This window comes from Pteropus alecto, unplaced genomic scaffold (assembly GCF_000325575.1).
Source record: "Pteropus alecto unplaced genomic scaffold, ASM32557v1 scaffold25, whole genome shotgun sequence".
NCBI lineage: Eukaryota > Metazoa > Chordata > Mammalia > Chiroptera > Pteropodidae > Pteropus > Pteropus alecto.
The window spans coordinates 6749306-6767539 of record NW_006441955.1 but is presented as its reverse complement, the minus strand read 5'-3'; the positions used below and the strand labels follow the sequence as shown (position 1 = coordinate 6767539).

Sequence of the window (18234 nt, the reverse complement as noted above, 5' to 3'; positions counted from 1 at the left end):
TTAGGCTTCTTACACAAAGTGCTGGGTTCTTACAAAGAGAGCTAAGTGGGAGTCTCTAGCTGGGGAGTGAGGAAGCATGGCCTCAGCCAGGCTTGGGAGGAAGGCTGGACTTCAGCTTCCTGGCCACGAGCCATAGGCAGGGACCTGCACCTGGAAGGAAAGCTGCATGGCTGCCAATATTCTACAGCAAATTGACCTTCAAAGACAAGGAAGCACTCAGCACAAAATCCCACATTAGTCCATCTTAAGGACAGCAGCTGGTTTCAGTTTAATGCTGTATTAGTTAGCTTTGCTAGAGTAACAACCACCACATAACCCCTGATGATTACAGCAACAAACATTCATTTCTCATTTGTGTTACAATCAGTGGCTGCAGGCCAGCTGCTGCAGCTCTGCTCCACATGTCTTACCCTTCTGGCACCCAGGCTGAAGGAAGAGCCACAATCTGGGAAAGTTTCTCATAGCAGAGGGAAAAGAGCATGAACCTAACATGCAATGGCTCTTCAGGAAGGCACACAACTCCCAGAGGGATGTGGTGGGCACTGCAGGAAGTCACATGGCTATAGGTAAGAATATATAAAACCCTCTAGGAAAAAGGAAGCAAATAGCTGCAGACAAAAATACAATCTATGACAATAAGTCAATGTGCAAAAAGACTCCAGTTTAAAAGGCACAAAATCCTGAAATGTGAAAACTGGGGAGGAATGCAGAATCCACACTGTCCAAGTGTGTCACAATCCTCCATATTGCAAAGATCAGAAAAATTAGCAAATTTTTTAGGGGTTCAAGGGGATCCGAGATTTCAGGTCTCTATAAATGGAGAAATAGGACCCTGCTTTCCTGGCCCCATCACACACCAAGGCATCTACAGCACCTCACAGAGCAACCCTCTGTGCTCATGAAATAACTAGAGGCTGGAGTCGCTCAGCTTTAATGCCTTCAAATTACATGCATGGTTTGTATATGTGCAGTTGGAGGGGTAGCTTCTCTGAGGCCTCCAACTCCAAAAAGCTTCAGAACCAGGTCACTAGATCCTGAGTCAGTCCAGTGAGTTCCTTGGGTCAGTTGCTATGGTTAACTGCAACAGATGGTCCATTTAGAGATGGAGGCTGGTGGTTAACATGGATCACAGTGAGTCCAAGGATGTCCTGACCAAGGCGTAGAGTTTTCTATCAACAGAGGATGAAGACCGGTTGGGGCTCAGCACTCTGACCAGAGAGGCTGCAATTCAGGGAAGTCAGCAGCTCCTCTCCCACCATAATGTGAGGAAGGACTGTCCCCAGGGTGACAGATAGTGTGTCCAACTAGACAGTCTAGAAGTATGTCCAACAGACTGAAGTATACTGGATTCCAGACAGGAGAATGAGGGAGGAGATCCAGCAAGCCTGGCTCCCAGAGCCTGGCTCAGTCACTTCACCTGGTGCACCTTTCTCCCCTGGAGATAATTTCTGCAAAAAGGAGAGGATCCTACACAGACCAAAAATGTTGGTGTCAGGGCTTTTACAAAGTACCTGCAGTGAACACAACAAAAGAGAGGGGTCAATTGAATTGCAATCTTAATCATTCACGGACCTTCCCAACAACAAAGTGAACCTTTGGATGTGAGTCAACATTAAAATGCAAGTTTAGCACATTTTGTTTGGTTGTTTATAAATCTGGCAAATTAGCATAGCCTGCCTTTCTCCCCACCCCCACCCCTTTACAACCTAGCCCGAACCTTTGGGCCAGTCCTCTAGCATCACTGTGACAAGAACACTACAGGAACATGCTTTCATTCATTCACTCAACAGTGAATGCCCAGGGTGCACCAAGCCCTGTGCTAAAAACAAACAAAAACCATTGTCCCTGCTCTCAAGCCCAGGGGAGAGGGAGATAATCAATTCATGACAGCAAGGCACAATTGTAGAAGCATTTGTAAAGTACAGTGTTAGCACAATGAGCATGATTTCTTCTGTGAGAAGAGAAATAAGGAAAGGCTCCTAGAAGGTGCTATGTCTGAGCTTGACTTTATTTGGAAAGGGGTGATGGGAAGCAGAGCCAGAAGGTACAGGTCACCAGAGCTTTCACTATTGTTGGGCATAAAGCAAACAGTGAGGCAGGTTGGAGAGATGGGCAAGGCTTATTACCTTATATACCTACATCTGGACAGAGGGGCCTATATTCTGGCTCCACCCAGTCCAGGGTCTGAAGTTGCTGGAAACCTGTCATGGGTAGCCTCTTGCCTATACCAGTCATTTAAAAGTTAATCACTTCCAACAGTATTTACATTTTCTGAGAAGCATGAAATTGTTCTTCACAAATCAGTCTGCTTTCTGTTTAGATTTCTCCCCCTTTTTTTAGGGGGGAGGGCATAAATGAGGGAGAGTAGACCTTGGGCCTTTAAAGAATCTAGGTAATTTGTTAACTACTGAGAAAATGAACAGCTAAAAATTTGTCTATAAAATAGATCTGGGGCCAGAAAAAACACTGCCAAGAGAAATCATCGATCATAACTGAAGAAATCTTCACCTCCTGCTTGCCAACCCAAAGCAGAAGCCTCAAGACCAGCTGGACACCCCTACCAAGTCAGTCACCACATCACCAATTCCCAATCTGCCTCCTAAATCTCTCTCCAACCCATCCCCTACTTTAGGCTTCACCGATCGAATAGTACACTTAAAATCTATACATCATTATGTATAGACAAGCACCTTCTGTGGCTCCAAACACCATCGTCAGGATGAAGGTCACAATTTTCAGGCAGGGCATCAAGGCCTTCCCACATGGCCTCAACCCAGCTGTCTAGCCTCATCTCCCACCACGCCCAACCACCTTCATTCCCCTAACACATGAGACTCTGAGCCTAAATGCAAGAACACTTGCTTTGCTCAAAGCTTAGGGAAAAGTAGTCCATGAGTCAATTTATACATCTACTAAGGGCATTCTTTTATAGTCCAGGAACACCCCAAAAGAGAAGAAATGGACAACTACCAAATCCAACTGGCTGCCACTGCTACTAACCAATGTGCCCCCTTACAGCACAACTGCCCATTACAGTTTACAAAAGCACTTTGACTCCTCTCTCATCAGCTCTCAAATTCCTTGAGAAATATGTAGGTAAGAGTTATTACCATTCAAGAGGAAACCAACCCAGAGAGGCAGTGTGTGCTCAGGGTCAAAGAGCCAGTATATGACACTGTCTGACTTTAAGAGTCAATGTTCTTTCCATATAACAGCATCAGGGACAAGGCACAATTGAGAACAGAGGGCCATCCAAGTTGTCTTCAGGAAAGCTTTTCCCTCCTCAGAAAAGTGCCATTCTCCCAGTCTGAAGGTGTCAAGGCTGAGTGCAATGGGCTGAGTCATCACACTGCCACCTGCTTGGCCAATGGCCAGGCCAGTCTCCATGGTTGGTGTCTCATGGTTTTGTGTCCAGGGCAGAAGGGAGAGAGTACAAGGCAATCAACAGTGGAATGAGAATGTGGCTGTATCCCTGAGATAGTACATAAGCATCTTCCCTGGTCTACTCAGCCCCATGAAGTGACTCACCTAGGGTGCTGCAGCACCTGCAGCAGGGTGCTCTTGGGAGGCACCCGGTACAGTTCTGCCCTGTCCTCATCTTCAAAGTAGACCTGTAAGATTAACAAAGGAGCAGGAGTCAGATACACACAAAGGGATATAGCAGCACCCGGCATGTCGAGACCAAGTCTAAGGAAAAGTTAAAGAGATGGTGACTATTACTCACTGAATGGCTCCTTTATAGGCTGTGGAGTATAAAGCACTCAGTTCTCCCCTGTGACACTAGAAAAGGTACTATCAGCTCCATTTTCCGAAAGATAAAACCAATACTCAGAGAAGGGAAATAACTCACCAAAAAAATCCAGCCAGTAAACAAAGGAGCCAAGACACAGCCCAGACCTATAAGCCTTCCCATCCCCAACAATTCAGTCACAGAGCCATAGGCATGGGGGAAGAAAGTCCCCCATGGTGGCCCAGAGCAGGAGAAGGATGTCCACACGGAGGATAACCTTGTGCTGATGTCAAAGCCCAAGCAGGGTGAGGAAGCATCTGCAGAGGAGGGCTGCAGGGGTGATGGGCTCAAAGCCCAGCCCCTAGAGGAGGGGATCCTTGCTGGGGGCCGGCCAGCCTAAGCATGGTGAGAAGGGCTTCCTGGTAGATGGCTGTCCAGGGTGGGGTATCAAGAGCCCACATGGGGTGAGGAGGGTGTCTATGCATGAGAACAGCTGATATGGGGGCCTAACCAGGGTGAAGAAGGCAGCCACTCATGGCAGGGGGCATCCTGCTATGGGGAGTGGGAACCAAGCAAGACGAAGAGGATGTTCATGCAGTGTGGGGCGTCAAGAGAGTGCACAGGATGAGGGCACCCATACTGGGGCGGCAGCCGGATGTGGGGAATCAAGAGTCCAAACAGAGTGAGGAAGGTTTCACATGAGAGAGGGGACAGTGGTGGTGACAGGAGTGGGATTAAATATAGAGATTGATCAAATTAATAAATATATTAATAATAGAAGCCAGTGCTACAAATACAGAAAGGAAGAGATCCTGTGGTGTTGGATCAACTGAAGATACCAGTGAGACCTCATGTCCTCTCCCTCCCCCTGGCCCCCATACACGGCATTGGAGCAGTGCAATGCGCCCCCCCCACACCCCGCCCACTCCCATACTTATGAGTATACCTATTGCACAGATCTTGGCTTCTAAATACCATTTTTTCACTAAAAAGAACCAGGGCTCCTTGGGGAAAATGGCTGACTCCAGAGCTAGGACAAGAAAAGCACAATTTCGGCCTAGAACACCTTGTGCTAGAAAGCAAGGAAGTGCTTAAAAAATGGAAACATGACAAAAAATGGAAACAGTGGCCAAATGTGAGACAATTCGAGTATAACATAATCATAGTAACAGATTATAACTCAATGAATAGAAAACCACAAACCCACTGATACAAATAAATGATTACGATACAAATAAATGATTACGATACAAATAAATGATTACATCTAAGGTGTGATAAACAATGGGATATTTATTTTAAAGTACCTCCCTAAAAAATACTAATTACAAAGTGAAAAATAGTAGCTTTACAAGAGAGAAGCCTGTCAGATCCCCCCCCACCTCAATCAGATGATCAAAGTGATGTCATCAGTAATGGCAAACTGAAATCACGTGCACCTGACAGGATGCAACAAAACACAGCATCACTTATGTGATATTCCAGTCAAATATGCATAATCCAGATCTAGTCACGAAAACAGACAAACCTACACTGATGGACTTTCCACAAAATACCTGGTCTTCAAAAGTGTTAAGATCTAGAAAACTGAGGAAAGACTTGAGAAATTCTTCCACAGCCTGAAGGAGACTAAAGGGACATGACCACTAAATACAATACAATGTGGGATACTGAACAGATCTGTTTGCTATAAAGAACATTACTGGGACAATCTGTAAAAACTGAACAGAGTCTGAAGATTAGGTGGCACTAATGTACCCAAGTTAATTTCTTAATATTGATGGTTGATTCCCATTGTGGGAAGTAGACACTAAAGTATTCAGGAGTGATGGGGCATCAGCTGGCATCTTATTCTGAAATGATTAGAAGACAAATTATTTGTACTATAAATTGTGATTTTTTTTTTAAATCCCAAAAATGGAATATTATTCTGCCTTGAAAAGGAAATTCTGATACATGCTACAAAATGGATGAACCTTGAAGACATTATGCTAAGTGAAATAAGCCAGACACAAAAGGACAAATATTTTATGACACCACTCATATGAGGTAACTAAAATAGTCAAGTTAATAAAAACAGAAAGTAGAATGGTGGTTTCCACGGGATAGGGGAGGGAGAAATAGGGAGTTACTGTTTCATGGGTAGTTTCAGATTGGAATGATGCAAACGTAGATAGTGGTGACAGTTGCATAAGATTGTGAATGTACTTAATGCTACTAACTATGCACTTAAAAATAGCTAAAATGGTAAATTTTATGTTCTGTATATTTTACAATTTTTTTAAAAGGGCAGTGAAACTTCTCCCTAACCCTCAAAAAACCCCACAGAAGAACAAAATAAAATTTCACTTACCTCTAAATTATCAGGGCAGTATTTTTGCTCTAAGTCCCAAGAGGGCATTTCACCAAACATTACCATTAGATGATCAATAAACCTAAGGATATAACACATACTTTCTGGGTATCAATAACTCATGATCTTTCCCACATTATTGTCCCCAGACACCAAATCAGACATATCAAGAATGTACAAAACATGAAATGTAGGCAGCCATTTTGACTACAGTATCCAAAATGTGTACGTGTATCACTTGTTCTGTTATGACATAGTAATTGTCTTTAACTCAGGCTTTACAAAATCCCTTACATTTAGCTGCATTCTAAACATTAACCCTATGAAATCACACTTTAAAACTGCTAGTTTTATTTTTTCTAATAAATATACACTTGCATTACTATGCATGTACTCTTACAACGATTTTATATCTCACCAGAAGGTACCAGTACTTGACAGTCAATACAATGGTGAGACTGTGTTTGTCACTCAAAAGCCAATTAGTAAAGTGAGAAATCAGGTATAGGATAGAGATTATGCCAAACCAGATTGAAACCTTCTATACTATTCTCTTCCCTCAACCCAAAATCCACCTGTTCCTCCTACAGAGAAAGCAGGAAAAGATCATGCAAGCAAGAGCAGAGGACTCTTGGGCAAGTAAGTACCTGGAGTCTTCATGAAAAGTGGAGATGAAGTCCGACTGGGCATACTCTGGATATAGTAAGAGCACAGGCCAGCTCAATCTGCCCTGGTCATCTACACTCAGCCTAGCTCCATAGGGGTTCTCTGAGCTGAGCCCATCCAGAAAAAGTTCACCTAGATCTTCTGAGGCTGAATCTTCATCCTCACTGGCAGCTTCAGAAACTAGCCTGATGTTCCTATCCTGGGGTAAAGACACAAACCTTATTGTATGGAAGGATGCAAATCCATACCACTAAAACAGGGAAACTACAATACTGCAAGCTCCCTGAGGGCCAGCTCTACACAGGATTCACCTTCATTATCCCTGAGGCCTGGCACATAGTAGGCATCATTTGTTTAACTTACCTTTCTCGGGCATCAACCTCATGTTGGACTCTGTCACAGAGATGAGTTAGACACGATTCCTGCACTCAAGACCCTGCTCATGGTTTAGTGGGGAGATAGCTATAGAAATAAGTATAATATACAGTAAGAAGTAGAGCTGTGGAACTGCAGATCATGAAGAATTAATTCAGTCTGGGGACTGGAGATGACTGGGGAATGCTGGGCCTTGAACAAAGACTCTGAAAGGCAGAGAAGTTGGGGATGCGGGAAGGTGGAAGGATGTTCCACTCCAAGGAACAGGATGTGCAAAGGCACAGAAAAGGGCAAGAGTATGGCATGTACAAAAATGGTAAATGCTTTCACATCTCACCAGATAGTTTAGCTGGGACATGGAATACCAAAAATAACGCACATTGACTTAATCTTAACTATCTCATGGAAATAAGGATAAATCAAAAGTCTAAATAGTAGCGTCACCTCTTATGTATTTGTGTGGAGGTTCCTAAGGCTAGCACCCAAGAAAAAAATTACATGCAATCAAAATTACCTTTAATGCTATCTCCTAAGTCAGGGATTGGCAAACTTTCCCTTAAAGGGTCAGATAAGAAATATTTTAGGCTCTGTGGGTCAAATGGTCTCTGCAGATGTAAACTATTCAACTCTGCCACTGTAGTGTGAAAACAGCCATAGGTAACACAAACAAGCAAGCAGGGCTTCAGTTTGCTGACCCCTGCTTTAAACCATTGATATCATGTAGTATGTATGGCTTTGTGTATACTATTGTTGAGTGTAATTCTTCTGTACAGTGAAGTCTGAGATGCAGAGTTGGACTAAAGGAAGAACCCAAAAAAAAGGTCTGTGGGCAAATGTCTGTACATTCCAATATTCTACATTTTAGAAAATGACCAAATTCCTCACTGTAAATGAGGATTAGGTAGAGAATCTGGAGTATTACATTCTGTTTAATCTACTAATATATGTTAATAGATTACTTGAAGTGGGGAGGGATAAGTAGAGTGTATCTTGGTAGTCTGAAGTTCTCAAAGTCAAGTCACTTAAATGGGTACATAATTTAACTAACCAAAGAATGAAACCAAGAACCTACCCCATACTCCCATAGCAGGTGTTATTCCCTCTTATAAGACCAAGGCTCATCAGGTGACTTGCTGGATATCCAGGTAAAAACAGGGTTTAGATCAGACTACGTTCATTTAAAATGCAGGAAAAAGAGGGTAAGGGAGGTAGAATTTGTTGTTGTTATTGTTAGTTAGAGGAGCAACATCCTAAAAATTCACACTTTCTCAATGCAGTATAACACAGTGGCTAAGAGCAAGACCTGGCTCTGACATACATCAGCTGTATGAGGTTTCTTCACCTCTCTAAGACTGTCATCATCTACCAAAACAGAAACAAGAAGACCTACTTCAGAAAACTACTGTGATTAATAATGCTTAACCCATAGCAACTATTTAGTATAGGTTACCTGAGCCCAACACATGTACACAAGTGGGAGAGCTGACTGAACTCAGAGGGTGCTGACTTCAGGGCCCCTTCATCACATTGCTTCACCAGAGCAAAGAGAAAATGAAGAAATTCATTCAGGTAAAGCACCCCAAAAAATGTTCCCAAGAGGCTTCAAGATTAATGGAGTTAGCAAGAACATAAGGGCCTGAGGTTTGAGAACTCACCTTGATGGCCTGGAGTAAAGCCTTATTCTGATTCTGCTCCTTCTTTTCTTTCAACTTTGCTTTCCTTATATCCCTCTGTTCAGTTCGCTAAAAATGAAATTCAGATGCATCAGCTCTAGGGAACTTGCTTCCTCTTGTTACCCCAGCCTGCTCCGAATTACTATCTCTGGTCTCTATCCAACCCAGACTCCTGTGACAAAGGATACCAATGGCCAGATTCAGTTCAATAAGCATTTAAAAAGCACGTGTCTGGGTGCTAGAACCAGTGGCAGCAGAAATTTAAAAATCTACAGTTGCTGTACCCAAGTAGATTACAATCTACTGAGGGGAACAGCTAAGTAAACAGTCTGTTATGCGTTACCATGGCAGTGTGAACCAAGTTCTATGAAACACACAGGAAGGACTGACTGCCCCTTTGAGAAGGTGAGTTTAGATAGACAAGGAAGATTGTACCAGATGAAGGAGAAAGGGCATTCTCGGTAATAGGGACTAACATTGGAGCTTATGGGGCATTTCAGCTTCTCTGGTGTGGCTGGAGTATAGGAAAACACATTGGAAAAACCCAGGGTAAGAACTTATCAGAGGCTCTGGCTTTTGCACAATTATAATCCATGAGAGAAAAGTACTACCAGTCTACTTAATCTGGCAGAAATATAATTTTGATTTCCTTTACCTGCTAATCTACCCCAAACTAGTTGATCCTTCTTTTATCCCCAAGATTGTAGATTAATAGGGATCAGCAAACTCCTCCTTACAGGGCCAGAGAGTAAATATTTTAGACTTTGTAGACCATGTATTGTCTCTGTCATATATTATCAGGTTTTGTTTGCTGTTTATAACCCTTTAAAAATGCAAAAAATATTCTTAGTTCACAGAATGTGCAATAACAGGCTACAGACTGGATTTGGCCTGTGGGTCAATTTGCTGACCCCTGCTCTAAAATATAACACTAACCATCCCTTATCTTCCACACAATACCCCACAAAGGTTAACATGGGTCTTTTTTTTTCTTGTGAACAAAATCTACCCTTTCAGGGAGACAATGGCTGATAATTCTTGGTCATTCCTTCCCCAATTCAGTATGCCAAGAGAGCTGCAAAAATCTTTTCTGCTATTAGTATGATTATACTATCAAGAGCGCCTGCCCCATGGATACCACTAAAACTATGTCCAATTCTGCCTTCCCAGTGGAACTACACCTGACCAACCACACGGTGTATGATCCACATTAGAAAATGATTAAGATGGATGATTAAGGATGACTCGGCCTCTGTCCCATGTTGTTTTTACTTTATTTACAGGATGCAAGTGGGTGGATATGGCTTCCTGCTCTCTCAGCTGAAGTTTGGGGTCTCAGCAGCCCACATAAAGTAGAATAACCACTAGGTCAGAGGAGGCCCCCTCCCCGCACTTTAAATCAACTGTATCGAGGAATAATTTATAGATTTTAAGTGTACAGTTGATAAGTTATGGTAAATGTATACCCTGAGTACTCAACACTCCAATCAAGACAGAAAACATTTCTATCCCCAGAAGGTTCCTTCATACCCCTTTGCAGTCAGTCCCCACCCCATCCCACCACTGACAGGTTTGTTTCTTTTTACTGCCAAGTAATATTAATGGTATGAATATACTACACTTTGCTTATCTATTTTCTTGTTATTAGACACAACTATTTCTGGGTTACTATGACTAAAACAGGCTATAAGCATTCTTATACAAGTCTTTTTATAAACATGTTTTAATTTCTCTTAGGTAAATATCTAGGAGTGAAATTGCTGGGTCGTAGGAGAGGTGTATGAAACTGTCAAACTGATTTCCAACATGGTCATACCATTTTATATCCCACGGGCAGTATGTGAGAGTTCCAGTTGGTCCACATCTTTGCCAATATTTGGTATTGGCAGGCAGTCTTGTACACTGGGATCCCACTGAGGTTTAATTTGCATTTCCCTGACGACTAATGATACTGTGCATATTTTCACGTGCTTATTGTAAATCTTTTGAGAAGTATCTGTTTCTTTTGCCACATTTAAAAATTTTCCATATTGACTTCTTTATGTATTCTGGATACAAATCCTTTATCAGACATTTGTATTACAAATATTTTCTCCCATTCTATGGCTTGCCTTTGAATCTTAGTGATATCTCTTTTTTTTAAGTTTCGACTAAGTCCTATTTATCAATAATTTTGTCTTTTTTGGTTAGTATATGTATTTTTTAATTTTTAATTGAGGTGAAATTCACGACATAAAATTAACCATTTTAAAGTATATGATTCGGTGGCATATAGTACACTCACTATTTTGTGCAATCAACACCTCTATGTAGTTCCAAGACTTTTCAATATCCTAAAAGAAAACTGCAAGCCCATTTAGCAGTCAGTCCCCCCAACTCCTGGACACCATCTGCTGTCTTTACAGATTTACCTATTTTGGATGTTTCATATATATATGAAATCATAGAATATGTGATCTTTCATATCTGGCTTCTTTCACAGCATAGTATTTTGAGGTTCATCGAATTTGTAGCATGTATCACGACTTCATTCCTTTATTTATCATCAGGAGATGGACATTTAGATTGCTTTCACTTTTTAGCCATTATGAATAGTGTTGCTATGAACATTCATGTATAAGTATTTGTTTGAATACCTGTTCACAGTTCTTTTGGGTACATACCTAGGAGTGGAAATGCTATGCTATATGGTAATTCTATGGTTAACTTTTTGATGAACTGTCATATTGTTTTCCATAGTGGTTACACCATTTTACATTCCCACCGGCAATATGTAAGGGTATCGGTTTCTCCACATTTTCATCAGTTTATTATTTACCTACTGTAAAAAAATTACAGCTATGCTAGTGAATTAGTATCTGATTGTGTTTTTGATTTATATTTCCCTAATGACTAATGATATTATCTTTCTTTTGCTTGTTGGCCATTTGCGTATCATCTTTAAAGAAATGTCTATCCATTTCCTTTGCTCATTTAAAAAACTTCTGATTACTGAGATGTTAAGAGTGTTTTACATATTCTAGATAAAAGTCCCTTAGCGGATATATGATTTACAAATATTTTCTCCCATTCTGTGGTTGCCTTTTTACTTTCTCAATGGGTCCTCTGAAGCATAAAGTTTTTACTTTTAATAAAGTATATCTATTTTTTTCTTTAGCTGCTTAAGCTTTTTGTGTCACATCTAAGAAACCAATGCCTAATCTAAGGTCATGAAGATTTATGCCAATGTTTTCTTCTAAGAGTTTTAGTCCCAGCATCATTTGTTGAAAAGACTATTTCTCCCCTCACTGAATGGTTTGGGTACTCCTGTTGAAAATCAACTGTCTATAAATGTGAGGGTTTATTTCTGAATTCTCAATTCTATTACAGTATATGTCTATCCTTATGCCAGTACCACAATGTCTTGATTACTATAGCTTTTCTGGTATGATTTGAAATTGGGAAGTGTGAGTCCTGTAACATTTGTTTTTCAGGATTGTTATGGCTATTATGAGTCCCTTGAATTTCCATAGGACTATCAGAATCAGCTTCTCAATATTCTGCAAAGAAGCCAGCTGGAATTTTGATGCATAGTGCATTGAAATCTGTACACCAATTTGGGGAGAATTGTCATCTTAATAATATCAAGATCTTCTCCATGAACATGGAAGGAATGTCTTCCCACTTATTTAGGTTTAATTTCTTTTAACCATGTTTTGTATCTTCAAAGTATATGTTTTATGCTACTTTTGTTAAACTTATTCCTAAGTATTTTATTTCTCCTTGATGCTATTATAAATGAAATTGTTTTATTTTTACATTTGGAACGTTCGTTAAAAATATACGGAATACAGTTGATTTTTGTATACTGACATATCCTTCCAGCTTGCTGAACTATTAGTTCAAATAGTTCTTTTAGTGGATTCCTTAGGATTTTCTATATACAAGATCATATCACTTGCAAATAGTTTTAATTCTTCCTCTCCTTCATTTTTAACGGGTAAGTTTCCTGGATATAGAATTCTTGGTTGATAGTCTTATTTTGGCACTTAGAATGTCATCCCATTGCGTTTTGGCTTCCATGGTTTCTGCTATCAGTTTTTAATTTTATTGAGGGTCTCCTATGTGAACTGTCACTTCTCTCTTGATGCTTCTAAGATTCTCTTCTTTGACTTTCAACAGTTTGATTACGATGTATCCGGGTGCAGATTTCTTTAAGTATATCCCACTTGGAGTTTATTAAGCTTCTTGGAAGGATAGATTACTGTTTGTCATCAAATCTGGGAAGTTTTCAACTGTTATTTCTTCAAATATTTTTTTTGTCCCTTTCTCTCCTCTCCTGAAACTCCTATTATGTCTATGATGCACTTAATGGCATCCCACAGGTGTCTTGGTCTCTCTTCGTCTTTATTCCTTTTTCTTTCTGTTCTTCAGGCTGGGTAATCAAACTGACCTATCTTTGAAGTTCTGCCCCTTAGTGAATTTTTCATTTCAGTTATTGTACTTATCAACTACAGTATTTGTATTTGGTTCTTTTTTATAATTTTTCCTTACTGATAGTCTCTCTTTGATCAGACATCATTCTGGTATTATTGTAGTTCTTTAGACATTGTTTCCTTTCGTTCTTAGAACATACTTAACATACCTGGTTTAAACTCCTTGTCTTTTAAGTCCCATGTCTGGGCTTCCTCCAAGACAGTTTATATTGATTTCTTTCCTGTGTATGACCATACTTTTCCTTTCTTTGCATGTCTTGTAATTTTTTGTTGTAAACTGGACATTTCAAATATAATGTGGCAACCCTGGAAATCAGATTCTGTCTCCTCCCCAGTGTTTGTTGTTGCTGTTATTTTTTGTTTGCTTAGTGACTTTTCTGAACTAATTCTGTAAAGCCTGTATTCTCTATGTGACCACTAAAGTTTCTAACCATTTAGCTTAATTGTTAGCTAATGACTGGACAGATTCCCCTAAATGCCTTAAGCCAACAAAGTCGGTCTTTGCTGAAAAGCTCTATGTACATGTTGGTGCACACTTTCAACTCTCACCCAAGCAGTTTACAATTCAGCTTTAACCTTCACTTCCTGCTTGCACAGAGCCTACACATCAGCCAGAAGTGAGAGCTTAAGGTCTGCTTAGGTCTTTCCTGAGCACGTGCATAGCCCTGGGCACATAATGTGACCTGCATTCCCAGGAATATGTTGGAGCTTTACAAAGCCCTTATAGAATCTCATTCCCCAGCTTTTCCTTTTAAGTTTTCTGGTAAGCCTACTGTTTGCCTCAACTGTTAGCCACTGCCTCAGGCAGCTGCAACCTTAAATAACTGCCTCTAATTTTGACAAATGCCCCCCACTACCACCCCTACACCCAGCCAAACTATGGCAGTCTTATACCATTTCTTAGTTATTCAAATCAAAATAACCACAAATTTATCTAGTACTATATGTCTCAGAAATTCACTAAGTACATACACACACTCACACACACACACACACACACACTCTCTCTCTCTCTCTCTCTCTCACTCCCCCCACTCCCTCTCATTTAATCTTCATAAAAACCTTTGAGGTATATATTATATTCATTATTTTCAAAGAGGGGTCTGAGTTTCAGAAAGATCAGGAACTTATCCAAGGCTATACAGTTCTGCTTTATCCTATCTAGAATGTTCCCCTCACCCCTACCCCCAACTGAGTAAACTCTTGCTCAGTCTTCAAGAGATTAGACTCAGGCATCACCTCTTTCAGCAAAGCTTCTCTGCTACCCCCATTTCTGCCCTGCTCTTGGCCAAGGCAAAGTCAGAGACCACTCCTACTTTGTATTCTTGCTTGCCTCTATCACACTATTGTTTATTTCTCTGTGTCCTCCAGCATTCTAAGGATAAAGACTGGTTTGGAGTGTGTTTTTAAAGAAGTTTACAACTAAAAACACACAATCTTGAGAATGCTAATTAATTCATTAATACTAATTAACAAATGTCAAATAGCTACTGATTCTGCCACCAACCTTCAGTTTGTCTGCTTTAGCCCTCATTTCCTGAAGTTTCTTTTCTTTCGCATCTATCTGCAGCCCCTCATCACACCAGTTCAGAGCCTCGGCAAAGTTTTTCAGTTCCAGATGGCATAAGGCACCTGCAGAACCCAGAACCATTAGGATCCTTAGACAACATGCATGGAAAGAGTCACCCTTAAACAGGAACACCCACCTCCACCAGCTACCACCCAGTACCCTAAAGGGAAAAGCTTTTTGGCTTAGTGGCAAAAAGCATAGTCTTTGAAATCAGACAGATCGGGGCTGGAAATCTGGCTCTGTCATTTACCAGGCATTAAAGGCATCAGAGAAAGAACTGAGCATCTCTGAGCTTCGGGTTCCTCGTCTGCAGATAAGAATAAAGCCCATCTCAGAGGATTTTTCTAAATGGAATCAGCAAGCAGAATGTGCTTCAGCCATTCATCAAAGCAGTGGCAAGACCAAAGACATTAGGTCTCTCTTAAAATTACTCTTGATGGCTACCAGTATAAGCTGCCTCTCCTTTAATCATGTTCAATTTTCTCCAGTTAGCCTCTTTAGGCTTTCCACAGAATTTCAAAATATCAGAACTGTAAGGGTTTAGATGTCAACAGAATCCAACCTCATCTTCCAGAGATGAGCAAACTGATAGAGTGGATGTCTTGCCAAGGTCACATGGTAAAGTAAAACTGACAATTCGGCCGAGGATTAGACTTCCAGCCAGAGTCCAATTCCACAGGACTACATTCAATTTATTTGCCAATCTTTGCTCAGTACCTTCTTTCCCCACAGCTAAGCGACATGGATCTACTTACTACACCCAATCATAAATATCTAAAGAAGCAGAACTTTGATAAAGCATTTTTAAGTTGGTCCATGGAAATATAGGGAAGATTAATATGTGAGGAATAAATTAAAGTTTGCAAAGCACCTTTAAGCTCCTCAAAAAAAAAAAGATGAAGTATAAAAGTAATAAAAGCACTATTATTATATAGAAAGGTCAGACTACAAGTGAAAAAACAATCTAGAAACATCTCAGCATCAGAGTTATCAACAAAGGTCCCATAACTTATCTTTTAATTAACATGAAGATGGCATTTGAAGATCTCACCTTTCAATCAGCTAATTTGGAAAAAATTAGAATGTGGCTTTTGGAACTGCTTTATTTTAATTAATTTTATTCTTTACTAATTTGAAATGAGAAATTTCAATTTATCTACAAATTGTTAACACACAAAAGGTTATATGATTCTCTGGGGAATTCTTTTAAAAATGGCATGTTGCTGTGGATAAGGACCAGGAGCCTAAAATGTCTCAACTTTTGGTGCAGTACATGCCAACTTTTCCTTCATGATAATCATACTTTAGTTCTATAAGACTTACCTCTTATTATTGCTTTGAGGTGGCAGGGTTTTAGCTTTCTAGCAGCTGTCACATCATTGAGAGCAGAACGAAAATTGCCTAATAAAACACCAGTTAGTAAAAGAAAGAACTAGTTTTGAGATCAGAATATTTCCAAAATTTTGTGGGTAGGCACAAAGACACTGTACAATCCTGGATAAATATAAATCAGAGCAACTGTTTTTAGAAAAGAAATATAATTGTGGTCATCAAGAACCTTAGAACTGTTTGTAACACCAAGCAACCAACCCACAGAACTACAGACCGTAAGCACATGAAAAGATGTTTAATGTCAAGAATGATTAATTAAAATTAACATGAAATTGGTAAAAATTAAAGAGAATATCCAATATTAAAGATATGGGAAAAGGGCACTCTAAGGGTAAATTAGCAAATCAGAATGCACTTTGAGATACTTTGACCCAACAATATTCTAAGAACTTACCCTACCTTTCATAGTTGCTAAGAGGTCAAAAGGGATAACAAATATGAAAGTGAGCTCTACCAGTGACATATTAGTTAAGGAATGGCTCTCATTAAGCATCTGCCCCTCTGGTGTCACACACACACTTTTTTTTTCTTACAAGGTGCTTTTGGTCTTACTAACCCTGTAAGTGACACCCTTTAAGTTCTCCAAGAAAAAGAACTATGTAGCTCTTGTTCACAATGCAGTGCTTAGCACATAGTAAAAGGTTGGGTCTTACTCATCTCTAGGATGCCAGTGCCTACAACAGAATAAGAACTCAGTTTGTCATCTGAATGAAGATGTATTCCTCCAGAAGTCAGAAAACTGAGTTTCTAATCCAGGTTCTGGTACTAACCAAAGGGCCTCTCTCTGGGCTTATACAAAATGAGGGGGTTGGTTGGCCCAAATAACCTCTAACCTCTAAAGTTCTACACCACTCTTACTTTTTAGAATTTTATAATAAAACAGGCTAAATGAGAACAGTAGGAGCAGACTATGGTTGGGTAGAAACTACCCAAATGATACTAAATCCCAACAGACTTATCCCAGCTAGACTGCAAGGCTTATTCTCTCCCAGGCCCGAAGAAATGCCTGGAGTCATTTCCAGGTACTCTCTAAACTGTGATAAAAAACACAGATCTAATATGGCCAAAAATAGTCACCAGCAGTAATGCCACCCAAATAATCAGTGTTTCCCAAAGTGACATCTGCTGAACAGTACTGCATGTTAATAAATGTTAACTGAAAAGGGGGCTTACAGAACTTGAGAATCACAGGGTAAGGTTCTTTGCTATAGGTTTTCTCACAGTCCTTAACATACTAATGTGTGCTGCAAATCCCCAACAAAGAAGCAACACTCTCCAAACTTACTTGTCCAAAGAATATTTTTTCTTTCAAGGGCCCCACAGAATATTGAGAAATTCTCCCTTATATTAATATAGTTCTCACACAAAGACCTCTATTGCCTTAATCCTTCTAGTATACTTGAGAAGAGGGTACAAGGCCAGAAAAAAACTTTTGAGAGAGAATTTGGGCTAAAAAACCCCAGATCATAAACTCCTGTATTAAGGTACTTCACGTCGCTCATTTGGTTCGGATAGTAAAAATTATGCAATCTATGGGAGGAGGAGGGGATGGGAATTTTTTTCAAAAACAATCTGGCTTCCCTTTTCACCAAGTCTACCTGGAAGATCAGAGTTCAATTAAACTATCCTAAGTTTCTGGGAGAAGCAGCTCCTCTTCCTCTGACACTCTCAAACTCTCCACTAGCCATCATAATGGTTTTTATCATAAGTTAACTCTTTAGAAAGCACTAAATAATGGAATTACCCAGATAGTACTGTGCTGCTGCCCGGTTGGTATAAAGAACAGCATTCAAATCAGCATCTCCACATTTCTTCTTTAAGCCTTCACTGTATGAAATCACAGCTTTTTTATAGTCTTTTTCTTTAAAGTAATCATTGCCCTCATCTTTATAGGTCTTGGCCTGTTCTGTAAAGAAGAGAAGAAATAATCACCATTTCCTATTTTTAAAAAGTCTCATTAAAAGTTTCTAAATCATGCAAAAATTAAACATAATAAACCA

General features: G+C 40.1%; 1 protein-coding gene across 2 annotated transcripts in view; it reads right to left on the bottom strand.

The window, feature by feature from the left end:
* Positions 1-244: 244 nt before the first annotated feature.
* TTC4 (tetratricopeptide repeat domain 4) overlaps positions 245-18234 on the bottom strand; it is a 19513-nt gene continuing 1523 nt past the window's right edge. Inside the window, exons 3-10 of one of the 2 annotated variants that reach the window (XM_006919243.3) lie at positions 17979-18140; positions 16166-16243; positions 14780-14904; positions 8780-8866; positions 6731-6948; positions 6084-6165; positions 3529-3611; positions 245-1511 (exon numbers count right to left, since the gene is read on the bottom strand). In XM_006919243.3, the coding sequence (XP_006919305.1) occupies positions 1409-1511; positions 3529-3611; positions 6084-6165; positions 6731-6948; positions 8780-8866; positions 14780-14904; positions 16166-16243; positions 17979-18140 (938 nt within the window). In that variant the 3' untranslated portion in view covers positions 245-1408. Of the gene's footprint in view, positions 1512-3528; positions 3612-5003; positions 5584-6083; positions 6166-6730; positions 6949-8779; positions 8867-14779; positions 14905-16165; positions 16244-17978; positions 18141-18234 lie in introns of those variants that run through there. The other variant, XM_025051931.1, reaches the window with a different exon arrangement.